The sequence below is a fragment of the Electrona antarctica genome, assembly GCF_951216825.1.
Source record: "Electrona antarctica genome assembly, chromosome: 13".
NCBI classification, from domain to species: domain Eukaryota; kingdom Metazoa; phylum Chordata; class Actinopteri; order Myctophiformes; family Myctophidae; genus Electrona; species Electrona antarctica.
The window spans coordinates 20,285,716-20,308,446 of record NC_136794.1 but is presented as its reverse complement, the minus strand read 5'-3'; the positions used below and the strand labels follow the sequence as shown (position 1 = coordinate 20,308,446).

Genomic DNA, 22,731 nt, shown 5'->3' with positions numbered 1-22,731 from the left:
ACTCCCGCTGATAAAAATCTGTCCCACTTAATTTGAAATGATTATTGCCCATTGTTATTGTTTGGCAGGTTGCCATGCTAAATTGTATACCACATTTTATAGATTAATTCACAATTCTCCAAATTAAAATTTACATGCCTGGTAAGTGTACTCACAATGATGAATGATCTGCATAACGGTTAGATACAACTTACATTTTGTGACTTGAATATCCTTGAGTATTTGTAATTTTTATTTTAGGTGTCTCAGCTCAACTCACAAGTGCGCGTTTGCGGAGGAATACGTCTGTTGGAACCCCATTTTGGATGGCTCCCGAGGTCAGATTGTCCTTTTCAGTTGCCACAGTTGTCCTGTTTGTCCTGTTCTTATTCATTGTAAAATGATGATTAAAATAGTGCATAGTCTGTTCCCACATCTATTACATGCAATTAAAGAAATCTTAAGCTTTTGAGAGCTAGGCATAGAGACAGACATTGAAAGATAGAAGTGAGAAGGAGAAAGGTAGAGAGGATGGTTGAGGTCTTGAGGAAGAAATGGAGACGGTGTGTTTGGCTGTGTTGCTATTCTTTCTATTTAAAGCTGAATGTTTACTTTGACACCTGCAAATTCTTACTTTTGGTGATCAACGCCACCCTGTGACGAGGTATAATAGACTGGGTTTAACTCTCCCCTGTGACATTGTGTATTCCCCTCCATGGGCCCAGCACTGGAGGTCGCCCCAAGGTTAATAGCTGGGAGTCTGGGGGCCCCGGCTCACTGTGTGGCAGAAATGAGGCGAGGTGATTGGGCTGGTAGGAGGGGACCTCAGGGGCAATTAGAATAAACCCAGCTGTAAAATGTAGTGTCACTTCTAATTATTGACTCGAGGACAAGGACACACATACCAACTACTTAGCTGAACCTAACTTTAACTAAATGTTCAGAGTATTCTTGCTTAAAGCCCATGGGTATACCGAGGCTAGCTTTCTGCAAAATTATAAATTTGAAAGGATAGATTAAAAAATCTCTCTTAAGAATCGGTTTTAACAAATATATAAATAATTTCATTATAGATCGTCAATATCCATTAATTTCCCATCAAAACATATATTTACTGGTTGGTATTTGACTTACTGTCACTGATGTGTTCTTTGTTTTCAGGTCATAGCCTGTGAGCAGCAGTATGACTACTCATATGATGCACGCTGTGATGTCTGGTCACTTGGCATTACAGCCATTGAACTGGCTGACGGAGACCCCCCATTGGCAGAGATGCATCCAGTCAAAGCCCTCTTCAAGATCCCAAGGTGAGACACTAGAGGGCGCTCCTAGCACACAACTGGAGCAAGCCCACACATGATGCACTCAGTTTCCCCAAAACACTCTTGATGTAGAGGAAAGAGGACAAAATTCAGAAGGGGTTAATTGCAAATTTGCAATATGCTCTTGTTTAGAGTTAGAGTAGAACGACCAAGATGAGGTAAAGCAGATCTTTGTGGCTTGCCACAGAGCTGTTTCTTATTTGGTAGTCTAAAGAATTACAACAGCATATTATATGTTGAATTGATTGTTTTGCTGTTTGAATCTTTATTACTAACAGAAAATGGAGTAGCCTTGTATTTGGCCTGAACATCAGTGTTTGGTCTGAACACATTAACCTCATTGTGGTCGCAATCCCTGATTCCCTGTCTGCTGATCATGTGTAAGGTATTATGTGGTTGACCTTTACGCTAGCAGCACAATGACATCATCTCACTTTGGGTGAAGATGTGCTCTCCCGATTACAATTTGCATTAGTGATTAGCCCCGTTCACATTGCAATGAGACGGCAGCAGCCACCCGTCACAATGTTATCTCCTCCTCCGCACCAAGAGGAGGACCACACATGCCATGTGTATCACAAGAATTGTGAGAGCTACCTCAGCAGTTTATCACAGCAAAATTCAACATGAACAAGTCACAGCAATTACAGCATCTGAGAAGGCTAACGGGAAGATGCATGAGTCAAATGGAGGCTATCAATTAATTGTTCTCTATCATCTATGTCCTTGTTTAGGAGGAGACGTACACATTCTGTCACCTTTTTGTTGAGTTTGGATGTACTGTAGGCTTTTTGGTAGTAGTAAATGCTGGTATCAGTCATGATAAGACGGGACATATGCATTACCCCCTCACCTATGTTAATCCTATTTTGTTAAACACCTTTCCGAGAGTGTCACTTTGAGTGGTAGAGGAATAGAAAAGAATTCCGTGAATGTGAACGGAATTAGGAACGTAGTAATCTGACGTTTATTGAGTCTTTTCTCAACATCAAAATAGATATTTGGCCGTGGCGTGCAACATAAATTATGTGAATAGGGACCTAAGGATGGGCGTGTCCAATATAAATCACAGTGTGAGCACACTGAACCATGAAATGATTCTGTTAACATGTCATTTGTCTCATATATTTTCCCATCAGCAAAGCAGCAAGGCAGTTAAAATCACAAGACAAAAGGTTATGTGGATTTCCTCTTCTGTATGAATTCCGCGCTATGCAAGGACATTTATTTTACCTTTGCATCTCCAACAATGGTGGCATCTTGATAGTGATGGATTTTCATGGGCACAAATGTATAGATGACTTCAAAGTTGATGATCGTATAGATCTTTTATTTTATATTTCTCTAAGTTTCCATATATATTTGCATATTCCATGTGACCTTGTGCCCTTTCAATCTAATATGTCACAAGCCATTAACAGTAGGGTTTGTCCTGATGGAGGAGGATTGTCCTTGGGTATATGTTTTATGAAATTCTCATTGGCACTAAAATAGGCAATAGGCAATAGGTATTTCCATCATTCAGATAGTTTACAGTTGCACATGGTAATGTATTCCCAGGTCACAGTAGACTATCAAGCAGTATACAGTATATTGCTTCTATCATAATTTTTCCCTCTTTGAAATATGTCTACCTGCCAAAGACGGTTGGAACATCCCGACATAGATTTGATTAAACTTCCCTGCGTTCTACTGTGTTGTGGTACACGGCGACGGTTGTGTTCATGAAGTATTTACAGAGCAGCACACCATACGGTCTTTCCCAGTGGAACTCATCCTTATTCGGCATGACTGCAATGCTGTTTTCCATATGTGATCTGTTTTATTTTATTTTATTTTTCTCCATTTGGCTCTGCTGAGTTCATATTTATAAACCCATGGTGAGCCGTCATCTAGGTATCACTGTACTACCACCACACTGACTTTAACCCCTTGTCTCACCCTATGGCCCCTATCTTCCGTCCAACGCAGTCCGGCACTGGCGGGAGCAAACTTCTTAAAGCTATCGTAATACCAGTGCACGTCAAATCTTTCCGCTTTGCACCTCCGTTGTCTAAATACATTCCAAATGATTTTGTGCAGATTTTGCACTTAGTGTGTCGGTCTTAAAATGAGGTGTGATCTGGTGCTGTCTGATCACACTGTTAGCGCACAGACTTTGTGCTGTGCGCCAAGGCCAACTTTTAGCTCTTCTATAAAACCTGTTAGAGATAGTATCTATCTATAAATTCACGAGTGAGTGTGTCACCAGCGTATCTCAAGAACTGCCAAACCGATAAACTTGAAACTTGAGGGACTGAGGCAAAAAATAATATAACAAAGTTACTATTACGTTTTAAGTGAAATACCTAAGACGCCCTGAGGGCGAGAAGCGACCTCGCATCTGCCTGGGTGACGGCATACTGCTGGGCGAGCGCTGGCGCTTTGGGATGGGGGGTCAGATCAACATATGGAATGAATTCTGTACTGGCCATATATGGAGCGTGACTTGAGTATACAGGTTTGATGAGGTCAGATCAACATATGGAATGTCACAACAACAGGTCAGCTCCATATATGGAGATCTTTGGGTGGCAGTGGGGGCAGTGTGTTGAGTGTACAGGGTTTGATGAGGTCTGGTCATATATGGAGCATGTCTTGAGTGCTCAGGGTTTGATGAGGTCAGATCAACATGTGGAATGTCAGAACAGGTCAGCTCCATATATGGAGATCTAAGGGTGGCAGCAGGGGCAGTGTCTTGAGTGTACAGGGTTTGATGAGGGCCCAGGTGGCAGGTAGGGCTGGGGCTTAATTTTCGGGCCTGTTGAGAACTCTAATAACTTTGGGGCAGGCCCGTCTAGAGTTTGAATGAAGGTATCAGTCAAAAGGGAGACATCAAAGAGGAACGATGGGTGGGGAAGGATCAACATATGGAATGTCAGAACAGGGCAGTGCCATATATGGAGATCCAAGGGTTTGAGGTCACATGTAGAGTTGCTCAATGCAGAGTTGCTCAATATTCAGATCTAGGTGATGATCCAGTCTTCTCTATGTATGGCCATCCAGGGTTTGATGACGTCCGTGTTGTGATCTTCATATATGGAGGCGGCCATATGGTGGCGTGGCGTGTCACGAGGCGTGACCATATATGGAGGCGTGACACGACACGTGCCGCGACTGACTGACGGGATATGTAGGTTTCCATAGTAAACTGCAACCTACAGTCGCAATTACAGTTACAGTTACTTGTTACTTGTGATTTTCACGAGCCTTCTGTGGAATTGCAGGTTAATAGTGAGTGTAGTGTGATTGTCATGATTTTGATTAAAGGAGTATTGCTGCACAACAGGCTCTTACGGTACGGTTCAGTCAGACCGCTCTTTGTGATGAAAGGCGTGATTATAATTGTGTCTGCTATATATATGGAAGGACCATGGATGCCATGAATGGAGGTAATGGAGCATGTGAAAGGGTGAAGATGTAAAATCGTTAACTGAAAAATTAATTATGTAAACCCGAGCCGTACAGTATATTCAGTATGTGGGAAGGTTAATTGCTTGAGCCAGTGCCCTCTGTACTCCTCTCCACATGAACTCAAATGAAAGTACGTCTTAAAAAAAAGAGAGAAAAAAGGCTGTGAAGGTCAAAATGTGTCAAAGACATTCAAGGCTTTGTAGATATCGCTGCAAAATCCAGTGTTAATTTAACTCTTAGAGGCTGAATAAATACAGTTTGGCTTGGTTCCAGACTACAATATGACATCATTCAGAGGTTTGAGTGGGCGGTGCCCATCCTAATTTTGGCCACCCCATTTGCCACCAAGATGTTGTGACAGGGGCAGCAGTGGCTCAGTGGCCGCTTGGCAACCAGAAGGTTTCCAGTTCGATACCGGGCACCCCCAGAGTTAGAGTCGAAGTGTCCTTGAGCAAGATACTGAACCCCTAATTGCAGGTTGGTGCTTTGCATGGTTTCCTCTGTAGGAATGTGTGTGTGAATGGGTGAATGAAGCTCCTTTTGCAGCTATTACTGCACCAATAGTGCAGCTATTACTGCAACAACAAACCCGAATATTTGGAAGAGACACAACTTCCAGGAGGAACACCTCTGAAATTTCTGTCTAGTGACCATTCATAAACACAACCTATCTCTAGGAAGGTATCCTGTAACCTATTGCTAGAAAGGGAAAACCTCTATATACCTCCGTCACAAATTACTATGAAATTCAATTATTTTTATAGAGCCGAAATAAAATAGTGTCAGGTAGCCCTCTCAAACGAGGGTCCTATGGTAAATGGTACATTTATATAGTGCCTTTATCCAAGGCGCTTTACATAGATTGTGCATTACATTCACCCATTCACACACACATTCATACACCGATGGCGGCAGAAACCATGCAAGGCACCAACCACCACATCAGGAGCAGTTAGGGGTCCAGTGTCTTGCTCAAGTACACTTTGACACTAACTCTGGGGGGCCCGGGTTCAAACAGGCACACTACTTAAAAATGGATGCCATTCTTTTTCTGTAAACTTTGTTCTATCCGTCTTTCTATAGGACTAAAGTGTTTGAAAATGTGTTTATCTGCCATTTGAGCATACAAAAATGATTTTGATTTCTCGTATCAATTGTCACTTAAAATGTTGAACCAGACTCTACTAGAGTGTCGTTCAACGCATGGCTTTATTGTGAACCCACACATTCCAGTGGTGCATTGCATACAGTAAATACTAAGGAAACGTTTGTGTTTCGGCTGGTCTAAACGACATGCACAAATTCCATTTAGCTCTGGGAATACAGTATAAAGATATTGTACCAGACCACACCTTGTTTGAAGACCAACACACCTACCAGGTGCATATTTTTAATTTATTTATATAACGGGGGCGCAAAGCGTATAAAGGACACTTGCGCCATTCAAAAAAATGGATAAACACATGCACTTCTGCTAGCACCACATTGCTCCGGGTGGAAAATAGTAGCCTGGCGCAGCCACACTTCACCCGCCCTAGGAAAATAGTGCCTGAGAGTAAAAAAGAATAGTGTAACTTAGAGAGTGTATGAAGGAAACCAAATGAAGGCTTATGGGTCCACTTGGTTACATGTGTACATTCTCAGATTTAAACGAACGCTCAGGATTTTACTGTGCATCCACATATTTAACAGTGCTTGTATCTGCCTGTGTGGAGACCAGAGGCGTGCGTGAGACGATGGAAGTAATTGATGGCGTGTCAAAAGCCCACAAAGGCTAATCAAATCACAGGCCTGGTGAATGGCATCCAGACCAGTGTTCTGGTCAGAGACCAGTTCCTATAGCGAGAGAGCCCAGAGGATAATATGAAGTCTGCAGAGCAGAACAGTCAAGGGTGAGAGGTGTCGATAAAATCTCAGCTCTTTTCTATCACTGATACTGTTCATCCTTTTGAGAAGTTTGAGTTCGGAAAAGACCAAAGCCATGCAGTGTCTCTGTATAGAGTAACATTATTTTCAGGGATGCCTCAATGAGCATTGTAGATTAATATACATTCCACAGCCTCGGTTCAGATGATGTTTGATGTACACTAAGTTATCTGATGTTTTGTTTTGATATGCTAGTGAGCACTGCTAGCCTCTGGCAAAATGTAATTCAAACGTCCATTGCATCAACTGCACTAAGACGTTTTATTTTTAAAAGATTACTATTGGCAACATGTCAGTTCTTCGATCAATCATTGAGGGACTCTGGGAATAAGGCTTAAATATGAAGCCGTGTGATCAGTATACTTTTTTATTCTTTTGTGGAGAATGAAACAGTAAGAGCCTATATACATTTTAATGACACATTGTATTACCCTAAGATTATTTCAGTTATGTTGAGACCTATTTCCTTGGTTTGAAAGCATTTGCTTATTTTGTTCGTTTCCCTCTTATTTCCATTCTCATCTAACTACCAAAGGTACGTACGTACATACTGTAATGTATTGGACACCGACTGGAGATGGCTGCTTGGTTTGGTGACATTCCAATCATGAGCAAAAGGTCTATGCATCCATCTTTGATGCAGTTATTTCATGCACACGGATCTGTGTGGTCTCCAGTACACTACCACGTGGCCATGTTGTTGGAGAGTTTGTGGACATGATGAATGTAGCACTAGTTTTCCGTGCTCATTCATGTGTGTGCACGGGACCTGCTGGAGCTCAGGCTGTAGTGATGGATGAGCTGAAATTTTGAGCGTGTGGGCCATTTACTGAATAAGTCTTTATTTTGGCCTCCAATACCCCTGCTCTGTTACCCTTGTCTTAAGGCCATAGCTGTATTTTCGTTCGGTTGTCCAAGTAAAGGGGTATTACACCAGTCTAAAACAAGTTGTGTAGCTTAAAACAGGGGTATCTGGCAAACAGGTTTATACTCAGCAAGGTTAAGTTAATAGCCTACATTATTCTGTTCGAACCGCCGCAACCCCATTGAGGCTGTTTATTTCATCATAATGAATTTTAGTCTTTCATTTTGAAGACCCAGTAAAGAACTACTGTATACATTTCTCAGATTTTCATGTTTTGTTGCTTGGTTGTTGAGGCAGGGATTATGGAAAGTAAAGCATATACAAAAACCTCAATCAATAATTGTTCTTATAATAGAATTATTTTGTTTCAGTTTATTTTTATTTCCAGTGCAACATCACCCCACAGGCTCTCTGTGCACTTCACAACAAGGATACAACAGAAAACACAATAGCAAGGAAACACATTAAAACATATTAAAATGGGCCAACACCCATGGTTGAAACAATTTCCATGCGATAGGACACAGTTTCCTTTTTCAGTGATGATAGTGATCTGAGTCCTGCCTTCTGTTATGGATGGGGATTATGTGTGACTGGCCAAGTCTTAATATTTGTCTCAGTTTATAGAATGTGAACTGATACGTGTTTTTTCTCGGAGCCCCCTTCTTAAATCTGACAACCTGAAGCCATCCACACATTACTGGCACGCACGCACGCACGCACGCACGCACGCACGCACGCACACATGAACATGAGAAAAAACTACAGACGATCTGGGCACTCAGGTGGAGTAAAAAGGAGGAAAATCGTTTATTAAGAAGCAACTGCCAACATGTTTCGACCTCGGAAGGTCTTCAATATAAGACTGACAAACCCATTAAGTAGTGCTAGAACGTACTGTACTAGAATGGTACTAGAACGAAGTGTCCAAGTGCATGTGGGTACCTATCAGTTGATAGATGGTAATTACATAGGCACAGTCAATCAATCAACACCTTTGAAGCTGCATATTATGTGACAGCCCAGAGGAAAAGGAATGCAGGACAATGTTTTGCACCCTGTCCGTCTGTGTGTGCGTGTGTGCGTGTCAAATTGGCCTGTTATATAGCGCCACCAGGAGGCCGATATTTGCTAAACACATTTTTTGAGTGGTGTAAACCACTCCTACAACTGGCTTTGTTAGTCTGTCTGTCTGTCTGTGCTAAAAAAATGAGCATGGTTGCTACGGTCACCCAGTTCACCCGGGTGTGATTTCATTACGTCAGACATTACGTCAGACCACAGCTGGTCTATATAAGACCTTACACCACTCAGTTCACATGGGTGTGATTTTTTATATTACTCCTACAGATTTTGACGGACCTGTCCGATTTTTCATATTCCGTGAATTTCTGTCTAGATTGGCTAAGCTTGGCTCCCAAAGTTTGCAGGAGTGGACTGTTTTGAACCAAATGCAATATATCATGAATGCAGCATAGCGATTGTCATGACACTTTGCAGTTTGCGTGCATATTCCCACTAGGGCTAGGCCAAGGAAGAAATGCCACCCTACATTCTGTAAATGAGCCTCATGGTGGCGATATAACAGGCCTCATTGAGATTAGATGGGGTGAGCGACAGTGAGCGCATCAAGGGAATGAATCCAGAAAGTTTCCCTCTGGTTCATTCTCCTGAGGCAGTCACCACCTCCATTGCTATTGTGATGTGACATGCTGTGAGCTTGTAGATCTGCTATTTTTGTAATCATCAACTAAACGTTGATGAACGCAAGTTATGATTTTGTGCAACATGTTTTTAGACTACCGCCAAATAGACATGGCATCATGCTCCCCCCTGTGATCTTTGGCGCCCCGCAAGGAGGCCTAGACCTTAGGTTGGGAAACGCTGACAGAGATTAGCTGAGAAAAAGAGCACAACTACAAAAAGTGCGCCTCGGAGCGCAGGTCTCTGCCAGGAATTCACCAATCAGGATAGAATATAAATAAAAATCACACCCGTGTGAAGTGAGGGGCGCTAATATATTAAAGTCTAACTCATGTTGCAATGATTAGGTGACAAAACAAACATTAACTTAACTTTATTGTTAATGGCATTTAATGTTTGTGTTAGGGACAAGATGACGTACATTTTCCCTTCACTGTCAATGGCATTTTTTAAACAAACATTAAACTTGTATATAGGAGGGGCTAGCGCCCCTCAAAAATCACACCCATGTGAAGTGTGGGGCGCTCTTGTCATCGTACATATATTGCCTGCCAAATGTCTGCCATATTTGGCAGACATTTGACCTAATTTCTCCTTTAATTGTCAATGGCAAATATAAGATGTGTGCTGGGGACAAGATTTACGTCATATTTGCCGGACATTTGACCTAATTTCTCCTTTCATTGTCAATGGCAAATAGAGACGTGTTGGGACAAAAGCTGTATATTGGAGAGGCTAACAGATCTGTCTTGATCACTTGACTATAGACACAATGTGTAACGATTTGTAGTGATGTGGTAGTAATATTGAAAAACATTTTTTTTTGCAAAAATCTGCCTTTTCCTTGGCCTCTGATACACAGATCGGTGCAGTTATAGGTAGGTTGTATTCATGATTTGAGACATTAAAAACGGAGCATTCCTGCAAACCTTGAAAGCCAATCTTAGCCAATCAGGATGGAATATAAAAAATCTGAAAGACCCGTTTCGTTTAATGACAATAGAGATACTGTGTACCAATTTGTGTGATGTTTGGAACAGATCTGTAGGAGTACTGTCAAGATGTCTTTTTTCCTTCAGAATATCGGCCTACTGGTGGCACTATAACAGGCCCATGTGAAATATTTGGGGCAGAGGTTCTGCTCTGGCATCCACAGTGTGTCTACACAGTTTTGCTGCCATCAAGCCAACGGTGCTGGAGATGAGCTGTACACAGAAATATGACGGACGGACAGACAGGGTGCAAAACATAGTCTCGGCCATGCCTTTCGGCCTGGCGGAGACAGTAACTTCAAGTTAACTCTAGTCATAACAGGAAATTGGTTGTGTGAATTACCAGAATCTTATGAGAAGAATTATGAACTCTCTTTGCATATCAAACGTCATATTCATATACTGTAATGCACTGCATAGGCATGAGTGTGTCTCTGTCCATGGCTTAGTAGCAGCCTTCAAGTGCTGTTGACACCTCTTCTGATTTCAGCTCAATCCATTTTGATGAACGTTTGACAGTACAAGCGCTGCCTGGACCTAAATTTGAATAAGCCATTTGTGTTTACAATATGAGCCAGCACTCTCACAAATACAGGAATGAAAGAAAAAAAAAACACCCCTGAATTTGCTAAGCACAATGAGAGCACTTGACAGTGTTATCATCAGTAGTGTGCTGGTATATTGACTTTGTAATATATAAGTACTTTAGTATGGTACAACATCAAGGCGAGAGCATGACTTCAGGCTCATATTAGAGGTTGCATTGAAGCAGCCAGTTAGTTGCTTTGATCTGTGCTTCAGAAAGGATTGTCTGCCTGAATACTTATCAAAGACTTACTTGACTAACTTAGCAGAGCGGAAAAAGATGTAAAATAGGTTGTCATTAGGCATGTAACCTGCACAGCAAGGTTGGCTCTGAATGTTTTCTCATAAAACAACAGTTTGTGTGTGTGTGTGTGTGTGTGTGCGTGTGCGTGTGTGTGTGTGTGCGTGCGTGCGTGCGTGCGTGCGTGCGTGCGTGCGTAATCTGACACTTTGTGTGAATTTTGTCAGTCTCAAGGATTTGTCAACCATGCCCTGAGGAGGTTGCTTCTTTCATTTCAGTTAATTGATTTCCTAGGTCATTGATGACGTTTGTCACATTGTCTGACTAAACGAAAGTCTTATCCTCCTTCGGGTCTCTGTCAAACCAACAGCTAATGGCACAGAATATTATGGTATCTTGCAGGTTGTGCAGCCTTGTACGAACCTAGTTCCTGACATGATGCACAACAAAGTACTTTAAACTTGCTATAGTCTCATTATAGATGGCCTCCTGTAAATGCTGCTGACTGAGGTATAACTGGCAGCCATAAACTTTTGGCTAGCATGGCAGATGCCTGCTGCCAGACCGGAGGAGCCGTTATCATTTGTCACTTCTGCAGCTGACACAGAGCTGGACAACTATCAGCTTGTAAGTTGTGTAGAGCCCTCATGGGACACTCATGGTATGGTGACACACCCTGCCATTTATCATTTATTAGCTGCTATGATTATGTTGCAAAGTCTTCATTTTACCATGGGGGCGCTTCTAAGACTTGAATGATGATGTCATGTGAAAACGGTATATATTCTATGGTGAGTTGTAGAGGTTATTGCAGGTGAAATGAAAGTTTTGTTTTGTTTTCTATGACGTTTCAGAAATCCCTCCCCCACGTTACGCCATCCAGATGAATGGTGCAGGAGCTTCTGCCACTTCATCGGCCAGTAAGTGTCCTTCCTCCGTCCCTGCTCTTTGTCACTGTTCAAGCTGTTAAGCCACATTTATACATCATTGTACAACCATTCCATGTCATGACAAATAATGAGTAACACCAGGGCTCTACCGGGCGCGTCAGCGTCGCGTCTCCGTCACCGTCAGGGAATGTTCCCTTTTTAATCAATGAAGGGTGGCTCCACTGCCCGCGTTGCGTTGCGTTGACGCGACGCGTGCATTAAAATTGAACCGGTGCGTTTTTTGACGCACTCGACGGAGACGCAACGCGTCCGGTGGAGCCCTGGCGTAAGGCTTCACACTAATCCTTCAAAGCATAGTACTTCTGAAACAGGTCTTCTGGATGAGATACAAGTTAATGTATAATGGTGTATAACCAGCGCATCCATAATGGATGTCCTCTTGTGACAAAGTTGAAAAAGTCAGTTAAACTCTCTCCTGTGGACTTCTGTACTGTATGTCACAGTTTTTATCATTTTCTGGCAGGAACAGAAGTGGATGTGTTTTGACCAGAAAGGCACACACTAAAAGGAAATACATTACTGTACCTTTAGAACTAACTAACTTTTATGAATGGCAGCCATCCATAAGGACCATTTTTTGTGTAATGTGTGTAGTACTGTATGACTGTTATGGTGACTGCTCAAACCACCCAATTTTAGTATAATACAAAATATAAAGAATTCTTGACCAAATGTGGAAACATGCTTGGGGTCTTTTTAAAGGTGACTCATATAGTGCCCTCCTAATAGTAAAATGTATTTACCTTTTTCATTTATTGCAACAGTAGGTCGCAGATTACTATGAAAACCTGCGAAACCTGTCCGTCAGTCACGCCTCCATATATGGCTGTCAGTCCATCACGCCTCGTGACACATCACCATAATGGTCATGACACGTCACGTTCGATGTCTCCCTTTTGACTGATTCCATTATATATATATATATATATATATATATATATATATATATATATATATAATGTATAGGATGCACCTGGGACGTATCCTCAGTGATGTATCCCACGGTCATCGGGGTTTCGGGTCTCGCAAACATCATACCCCTCACTCGGGTGACCCAGCCGGGGTGATCAAGTCCCGACTTACGTCCCAGTAGCTACCCTCGATCAGACCCACTAGGGAAAGACCAGGGACAATCCGTTGGATCCACTCCGGAACTACTCTGCCGGGACTGGGAGGTACAATTCTGGCATGTGGAGGGACTAGGCTCTGTGGGTTGACTCCTGTCCGGGCCCCTCCTATGTCTCACCAGACCCACAGGAACGCACCCAGGGTGCCGGCCCAGTTCTGGCGAGCCGTCCCGTGTCCGAAACGCTAGAGAAATGACAGAGTTACCATGTGAGGGTCCCCGGGGGTGGGGGGGAGCTCCAGACCCCCAGGAACGCGCCCAGGGGGCCGGGCTGGTTCCGGCGTGCCGCCCCGCGTCCGAAACGGTTGAGAAATGACAGAGTTACCGTGTGCCGGTCCCTCTACTGTACCCTCTACTGTACTGTCACTGTACTGTACTGGCACACCCGAAATCATCATATATACAGTTAATATGCCTTAATATGTTAATATGTAAGTTAATATGTGCCTGTGTGTTTGTGTGTGTGTTCGGTTGCGCACAGGTGGTGAAAAACAACCATGCTGTTTTCGTGCTCATACCCAGGCAGGCACCCACCCACCCACACACATAGCTCCGTAAGGGAGTGGTTGCACCACTCAAAAATTACCCCTCACACATTAGAAGGACAATATCAGTCACTAGAACCTGGGATGCGTGTTTTTGATTAATATATCATATGGTTTAAAAATTGAATTTGAAGTTACAATGGGTTTGTATAGGAAGGGTAAAATGTCTGATAAAATGCATATCATTGTATCTAAATACTGAATAAAGCCACTTAAAAACGGTTTCTGTATACTCACAAAAGCCTTAAAAATGTGTGAAGTGAGGGGCGCTAATATATTAAAGTCTAACTCATGTTGCTATGATTAGGCGATGTAAAACAAACAGTGTCAAAACAAACATTAAATTCTCTTTATTGTTAATGGCATTTAATGTTTGTGTTAGGGACAAGATGATGTAAATGTTCCCTTCATTGTCAATGGCGTTTTTAAAACAAACATTGAACTAAAAACAAACGTTCATTGAACTAAAAACAAACATTAATCCTGTATATAGGAGGGGCTTAGCGCCTCAAAAATGACCCCAAACATGTTTGAAAGTGAAGTATCTCTTTAAATATGAATTGTGAGTAAAGCATGTTGTGATGAGCATTTGCATGAGCCCCACATTTCCAGGTGGCAGTGCATATCCCACAAGGAGGGAACAGCTACTGATCTTTTTCAGCCAGATCCTATCAACCCTGTTGTCTTTTCCTTTCATTGCTTTTCATTTGTGTAAATCTGTCACAGAGCAGAACAAAACCATTCCCTTGAATTATCTGTTCTATCCACGGCCTTGATAAGTTATCATTTTCTCCATCGTGCAAAGCAAATAATGTCATTGTTGGCCTGTAATGGCCGTTCAAAATATACTGCCTTAATATCTAGAGGTTTGTTGAGAATGATGAGAGAGAAATGTTACATTTGTGTGTAAAATTATTCGCACACCTTTTTTCTTTTCTCTCTCCTTCACATCACATGTTATCAGCTGTTGATGATGAAAACCAAAGCAAATGGGATTTTTTTGCCACGAGAATGACATATATATTACATAAGCATGTCTGTTATTGATTGGTCAAAAGAGAGTCCAGTGCATCCTCTGGGGACATTAAAACCTAAGAAAAGCTCTACTGATGCAGCCATTCTTTTCTAGACTTATTTTGCTTTTCGGAGGGTGTTTCTTTTTTGGGCTTGCATCCTCTGTAATGTGGGGTAATGGATTGGATGATATCATATCAAATTAATCTGCTCAAACAAAGCCCACCAGGGTACAATGTGGGGAGACTGCACAATGTTATCAAGCTTCACAGGCTATTCTGTGAGCAGCCTTTTCAGCCCTCTGCCAGACCCCAGTGTCTGTACGGGCGTGCGTGTGTTTGTGTTTGTGTGTGCATGTGCGCGGGGTGTTCAGGATAATAAATGCATCACTGGCGCCTGGACTTGTGCGGCCAGAGAGCTGCCTTCTGTGACAAAGTGGCCTGATGTTTAGCATCCTGGCAGCGCAGCCTTTGCTAATGGCAGCAACCTCTGCTTAATGTCCTGACGCTAATGAATTCTCAGAATTAACTTTCAGAGCTGAACAAACTGATAAAAGAAACAGAATTTCAGTGTCTATTAGGTGGTAGGAATTAGAATGCTTTTGTTCACTCCTATCTGGTACCTGGCTGCTGCTTCTAATGTTGTAGTAGTGCTTACAAACATGTCCAGGCACTTAAGCCCATAGATGAACATACAGATCGATGACACATTCTTAGTGCATTTAAAATATATATGCTATTTTAATTCACAGAATATATCATGCATTATATGGGTTTTTGAAATCCAATACCATGCAACATCATCATCTTTTATGTTGATCAGCATCTTCTTATGTTGACTGATTATGGTTACAGGCTCATTCTCTGGTGTACCTGTCCTATATGTCAAATCTGTTCAGCAATAAAACACCAATGTGTTTAGCTGGAGTTCCATTGTGTGCTTTTGATTATCTATTGGCCAAGGTGCCAGAAGCTAAAGCCAAGCTTACATAATAAGCCCTGAGCCAGTATCACAAAGTGACAAGACCTCTTGGCAAACACTGCACATAGCTGATAGGGCTTGCTGCTGCAGTGGTGGAGCCACGCTTGTTTAGACTCAGGGGGCCATGGTGATGCTGACCATGTGTTACTCAAAACAAAAAACGCCAGAGGAAATGGTTCAGTGACCCAGACTGGCAAGGAGCTCCCCACTGGATGCGAGAGTTAGACACAGCTAATCTAGAGCAATCAGCTTTCTAAAATGCTCAGGTGAATGTGCAGTGTGGGTTTTTTATGTTAAATCTGTCCGTTTTGAGAATCGGAAACTTTAAATATCAGGATTTTCCTGTATGATTTACCCGTAAGAGATTACATCACACTAGCGTACGTGATTTTACATAATGGACAGCATTCAAATGTAGTAACTGCATGGTGGTTGTTGTTTTGTTTTTAACGAAGGTGTCTCATAAAAGATTTTGAGGCGCGTCCGTCTGTGACTCACCTCCTGGAGCACCCTTTCATCAAACAGGCCCATGGCAAAGATGTGACTCTCAGACAACAGCTGTCTGCACTCATCCGGGAGCAACAAGAGCTAGGCTGCAAAACCAAAACAAAGTAAGTTTTAAAGAAAATGCAACGTCTTTGTTCTTCAATTGCAAAATTGCCCTTATAGAGAATCCAATCTGGTTGCATTTTATTGTGCTACCGTTCCTGCTAGCAGTGGTAGTGGAAGTCTTCTGAATCGAGGTACAGTAAATCTAATTTCTGCCCAGTAGGGGGCAGGGTCTTATCTGGTTACACTCCTGTAGAAAATGATAAGACTCACAAGAATGGGACATTACAGTATGTGATTAAAGAGTAGGTAGGAGAGTGGGACTAATTCGACCCGAGTGATTGTGCTGACTAACTATAGATTAATAAAAGCCATTTAGGCCAGTGAATCTGAACAGTTTGAAGAGAAGCATTTAGTTCCAGGCACCATGCACTCCCCCACCCATATATGATTAAATCAACGAGGGAGTGAAACACTCACTTCAGAATGTATGTACTTTATTTTTCCAGCCATTCTTCTGCATTCTTTGTGTTGCTAATGAGGTTACAGAGTCAGCAATATTTTATATACTGTGTGTGTGTGTGTGTGTGTGTGTGTGTGTGTGTGTGTGTGTGTGTGTGTGTGTGTGTGTGTGTGTGTGTGTGTGTGTGTGTGTGTGTGTGTGTGTGTGTGTGTGTGTGTGTGTACCTAGTGATGGAAAATGTAGTCACAATTTTTACGTAAGTAAAAATATCAATACTGCAATATAGAAATAGTAAAAGTCCGGAATTCAAAATGTACTTGAGTAAAAGTACAACAGTATCGTCATCAAAATGTACTTAAAGTACCAAAAGTAAAAGTACTCATTATGCAGAATGTCCCGTTTCAACTTTTTAAATGTATACAAATATTTTTATCTTTTGATAAAGTAGATCTACAAGCTCACAATGCGTCACGATGTGACACATTGTGAGCTTGTAGATCGTCTATTTTCAAATGGCCGAAATTAAGTGGATTAAGTGTATGTTTTGTAATAATAAACAAACAAAATGTAGTGAAGTAAAAGCACAATATTTGGATCCGAAATGTAGGAATAGATGGAATAGAAATAACAGTATTGTAAATACGCTACTTGAGTAAATGTACTGCAAACACACGCGCACATGCACGAGCGCGCACACACACACACACACACACACACACACACACACACACACACACACACACACACACACACACACACACAGGGGTGGCAGTGGCTCAGGAGCCGCTTTGGAAGTTTGCAAACTGACACACTGTATATACCGTACACAAAGCACACATTACATATTAGATTCAATAGTATGGCTTGTGAGAAAGCATCACCTCACTTATTTGCTTTAGAGAGATGCTGACTCGATGTAGTTTATCTTCATTTAAAAAAGCTAGACTTTGCTGTACCTGCCCTTGACTATATGAGATGAGATGTGATGTTGTGTTTCCTTTGTATGGTGGGGGTCTAGTCCAATCCGGAGTTCCTCTCCATGGCAAAAGTGGATAATTGGATTAGGAGCTTGTAAGGCAAGAACTGGGCTCACCCGGTTTAGTCTCTCATGCCACAGATCAGTCCCACAGTGACTTCACATGAGAATAAAGATACAGGCAACCTTAAAGCAGCTGCAGTAGGTAGAATATGCATGTGCAAGCTTAGAGGTCTTGGATCTTTTTAGGGAAGTTAATCTCTGGAGATGCAAACGATGATGATTACGTTTGCAGAGACCAAGTTCAAATACCAAATGTATGTTATACTTGATTTCCTCTTAGTTACATTCACGCTATATTCAGAATAGGAAATGAATGGGGCAAGGGAAGAAAACAACGCCTAAGGTGAAGCCTTGAAAATGTTGTTATTCCTCGCATATGATTGATTATTAATTCTAATAGAATATAAATGCCTTTCTGCAAATGAGAAATGTTTTTCATTGTTATTCCTAAATTGAACATTGACATGCAATGCATTTTGGGGATTGTTCTTTCCAATGTCAAATTGTTTTTACAGTTATGCAGAGCACACTGCAATTCATTCTGTATATGCATGGTTTTATGCATGCATATAAACATACGCACGCACGCACGCACGCACACACACACACACACACACACACACACACACACACACATACACACACATACACACACACACACACACACACACACACACACACACACACACACACACACACACACACACACACACACACACACAGTATACATAAATGCAAAGTAGCTGTACACAAATAGTCTGTTTCAATTTCAGTCTCTCTCACTCACACGCACGCACACACTCATGCACTCTCTCTTTCACAATACCATGGGGATCCCTTGAGATTCTTGCATTTGTTCCATTGAGCCAGATGACTCTGTGTTGACCTCTGCCCACTGGGTCCCATTGAAGAGTGATAGGTCAAAACAAAGATGAAGTGCAATCACAGGCCCTGATAATGGGAGAGACCTCCCAAGGGAAGAGCCTTAAGGGGTGACAAACTAGCCTTGGGGGCGAAATGGCTTTACACAGACCCAGGCAGCTTGATTGTTGCATCCCATTGTTGTGCACTTTGAAGCCTTCTCTGACGTGTTCTCATATGCCCGGCTTCATACAGGCACGAGCGGATCAATACTCGTAAAACCCTCATAATAGAGAGCTGTCCTGATGATGATCTGGTGAATCTGGAGTTCCTAGATGAGGTAAGATTTAATGTGTTTATTCCGTGGTCCATCGATCGGTCCCTGGCAGTATGCAATTGATCCGCAGTCGGTGCGTGTTGCTGTGAGATTTACACCTGTTTCTTGTCCTGCAGGAGATAATAATTAGCCACCTCCTAAAGAGGTACGATGAGCTGCAGATCTACACCTACGTTGGTGACATCCTCATCGCTCTCAATCCCTTCCAGGGTCTCAGCATCTACTCTCCTCAGGTTGGTACTTACTCATCCACACACACATTCTGATTATGTTATGTTTCGCATACTAGATAATGGGATTTCCTCAACTTTGCTGCAGCCAATGCTGCCCTGTTAGTCAATGAGCATCTTTTTTTTTTTTTGTCATCAAAGTTTTTTTATTGATTTTACAATAAAGCATACAAAATACACATGACTTACACAAAAGAAAGAGACAAGAAAAAAAAAAAAAAAAAAACTAGCAGTCAAAAAAGAAAACCCCAATGGACAACACCCCTCCACATTCTGTTGTTAACAATAGTGATTATATCCGTAATGTATTACCAATTACAAATTGTTAATGCAACCATCCTTTAATATACAAATAAAAGTAGTCCCATACTTCATGGAACTTCCCTTTGACCTTGTTCCTCCTGGCAATTGAGTATTCGAAGGATGCAGTTTCCGTCATGAGTTGGGTCTCAATGAGCATCTTATCGATGGTACGATGTAGGCAAACTCTGGATGTGAGGGCCCGAACCTATACATACTGTGTATATTATATAACTGGTGTCTGTTCTTAGTTCTCAAAGCTGTACCACGGACTGAAACGAGCTGACAACCCACCACACATCTTTGCCACAGCAGACGCAGCCTACCAGGGCATGGTGACCTTCCTTAAAGACCAGGTACTGTATGAAAAAGATATTTTACTGCCTGATTGTTGAAACAAAGCATTTGTTTATGTAAAATGTGTAACTTTTTATGTTTCAGTGCATCATCATTAGTGGGGAGAGCGGTGCAGGGAAAACAGAGAGTGCCCATTTAATTGTTCAACATCTTACCTTCTTAGGAAAGGTAATGTACTTGATAATGTATTACGTGTGTGAAAGATGGTGTACTTGTGTGATAGTTTACTGTGAACGTTAGGTACTTTAAACTTACTCTATGTATGTATGTAGTGAAAGGTTGTGTACTTGTGTGAAAGGTAAGGGAGTATACTTGTGTGGCCAATCTTATCTGTGGCATCATATATCATAAATATCCCCAATTTAAAACAATAAATGATTGTTGAGGGGTGCTCATTCATGGGTAATGGACAGTTCAGAAACCTGTCTACCAATGACATAATTAAAGGGGATTCCAAGCTAATAGAAACTTAGCATGCTGCAGTAGAAGCCATTGTTCTTGAATTTTTAAAAGCAAACAAACAAAAACTATATTATTTAAATAATACAAAGTTCTAAATGAAAACCTGCCTACCAGTAATGAAACTGGTAGGCAGGTTTCTGAACTGTCCACAGCCCACCTTTGAGATAGGCCAAAATGTGGTGCCACATATATTATACCATTAGTGAGGAGGAACAATGAATTACTCAAGATAGGTTTATTAATAGATTGTTAAAATGAAATTATAATAGATATTTCTGCTCGTAGGCAAACAATCGGACACTGCGCGAGAAGATCTTGCAGGTGAACCCACTCGTAGAGGCCTTTGGCAATGCGTGTACAGCCATCAACGACAACTCCAGTCGATTTGGCAAGTACCTAGAGATGAAGTTCACGCCCACCGGGGCTGTCATGGGGGCCAAGATATCCGAGTACCTGCTGGAGAAGTCCAGGGTCATCAAACAGGCTACGTATGTACTGTGCATGCTGAGTGCATGCTTGTTCCAGGCCACCGGTCACTATGTCTTCACTGTAACTCAGCCAGTAAGATTACTGACCATGCTCTTTGTGTTCCCTCAGAGGAGAGAAAAACTTCCACATATTCTATTACATATATGCTGGACTTTACCACCAGGATAAGCTGAAGCATTATAGGTTACCAGCCAAGAAGCCTCCCAGGTGAGTTGGCAGGGAGGTGTACTGTACTGTAGGTCTTTGACGTAGATCATATACTAAATTGTAATCCAACCACAGTTCTATTTTAGTTCAGAAACTGACATCTTAAATCTCTAGGTACATTGACAACCAGCAAGGCCAAGTGCTGCAAGGCATAGTTTCCAGCAAACTGTACGCGGAGCAGTTTGATGCAATTCAGGACTGCTTCCGCATCATTGGCTTTACTGAAGAGGTGTAGTAAAAAATAATAATTACAAAATATATTGCACCACATGTGATTAATGTGAATAGATTTAGTCGTGAAAACGTCATCTTGTGCTTATTTACATTGGCCCTTTCTCCTCTTTGTTTTCAGGAGGTCAACTCTGTGTACAGGATTCTCTCTGCCATTTTAAATACTGGAAATATTGAATTCAATGCCATCACCTCGCAACACCAAACTGATAAGAGTGAAGTGCCTAACTCAGAGGACCTAGACAATGGTGAGATACAGTAAAAATACATTGTGGACTGCATTATCATAACGTAGTTACAAAGGAAATGAGATCTACTGTAGTTGAAGGTAGTGTAAGTGATATTTTTGGTTTGTTAAAGGTTAAATCACTATATTCTGATAGTAATCATTGCTCATTGAGTGTTCAGTAACAGGGGTCTCCATGTCTCTCCAGCTCTTTAATAAACAGAAAATACATTTTCAGTTAGGTGACAACATTTCAGCCAATTTCAGAAAGTAGGCAATTTTGTACCCTTATTTCTTTGTGTCATCACTTACAATTCCATTGATTCTCTATCCTGATTGGATAAAATTGGTATCCCGACCTGAAAAATGCAATTTATGTTTAATAAAACGCTGGATTCCTGTTACTGAACAAACACCCTATAGCAATCCGTACTAATTTAGTGCTTTTTAACAATTATTTTAACCAAAGAAAATCACCTACCCTATCTTTAAAATTAGTTTTAGCAAAAAATAAACACAAAATGCTCAAAGATTCTGCTTTCCATCTATTTGGAATCATGAAGAACAAGGACATCCATTTCAATAGATGTCAATAGATTGTTCATGTGATGTGTTTGTACTCTATGCACAATTATTAATTATTTACCACAAGCTTGGTTTTAAATCTCAGTTCATGAAATGAAAATAGCATCTTTGTATGCCACATTTCAGCGGCGTCTCTCCTCAGCATCGGCCCTGAGGAGCTCCAAGAGGCGCTGACCTCTCAGTGTGTGGTGACCAGGGGCGAGACCATCATCCGCACCAACACTGTGGACAAAGCCACCGACGTCCGAGACGCCATGTCCAAGGCCCTCTACGGACGCCTGTTCAGCTGGATTGTCAACCGCATCAACTCCCTGCTGCAGCCGGATTTGAATATCTGGTCAGTGTGGGCGAGTCACGAACATGTGCTGTTTTTTTTGTGACCTTTATAGCGATCTCGGTAGACAGTCAAAACACGGGAGAATACAAATGGGCTGACCACAAGGAGAGCAAAAGACGTTTCAATAAATTTTTGATACAGAGTTGCGTGTGGAGAAAATAATATTCAGATGATTAAAAAGACTTCTGAGGGACTGTAAAAAGGAGTGTTCATTGATCCAAAAGAATTCCCTCATAAATGTGAGCGTGCACTGTCTGAGAATCATCTCTCTCAAAGACATACAAGAGCGCTTGTCTCCACACCAATCATCTGCACATTCGTTCTTATTGCTATTAATAACCTGTTAGAACAGGCTAAAGGTGACCTCCACAGACT

The 22,731-nt window shown here is 41.7% G+C and overlaps 1 protein-coding gene across 3 annotated transcripts in view; it reads left to right on the top strand.

Annotated features, from left to right (window-relative positions):
- The window catches only part of myo3b (myosin IIIB), a gene marked incomplete at its 3' end in the record, with an annotated part of 89,790 nt that overhangs the window by 13,613 nt on the left and 53,446 nt on the right, over positions 1 to 22,731 (top strand). For 2 of the 3 annotated variants that reach the window (XM_079517875.1, XM_079517874.1), the window contains 13 exons: positions 241 to 317; positions 1,141 to 1,286; positions 11,922 to 11,987; positions 16,139 to 16,294; positions 18,851 to 18,935; positions 19,049 to 19,165; positions 19,714 to 19,818; positions 19,904 to 19,987; positions 20,567 to 20,769; positions 20,879 to 20,977; positions 21,092 to 21,206; positions 21,330 to 21,456; positions 22,146 to 22,356. In XM_079517875.1, the coding sequence (XP_079374001.1) occupies positions 241 to 317; positions 1,141 to 1,286; positions 11,922 to 11,987; positions 16,139 to 16,294; positions 18,851 to 18,935; positions 19,049 to 19,165; positions 19,714 to 19,818; positions 19,904 to 19,987; positions 20,567 to 20,769; positions 20,879 to 20,977; positions 21,092 to 21,206; positions 21,330 to 21,456; positions 22,146 to 22,356 (1,591 nt within the window). Of the gene's footprint in view, positions 1 to 240; positions 318 to 1,140; positions 1,291 to 11,921; positions 11,988 to 16,138; positions 16,295 to 18,850; positions 18,936 to 19,048; positions 19,166 to 19,713; positions 19,819 to 19,903; positions 19,988 to 20,566; positions 20,770 to 20,878; positions 20,978 to 21,091; positions 21,207 to 21,329; positions 21,457 to 22,145; positions 22,357 to 22,731 lie in introns of those variants that run through there. The other variant, XM_079517877.1, reaches the window with a different exon arrangement.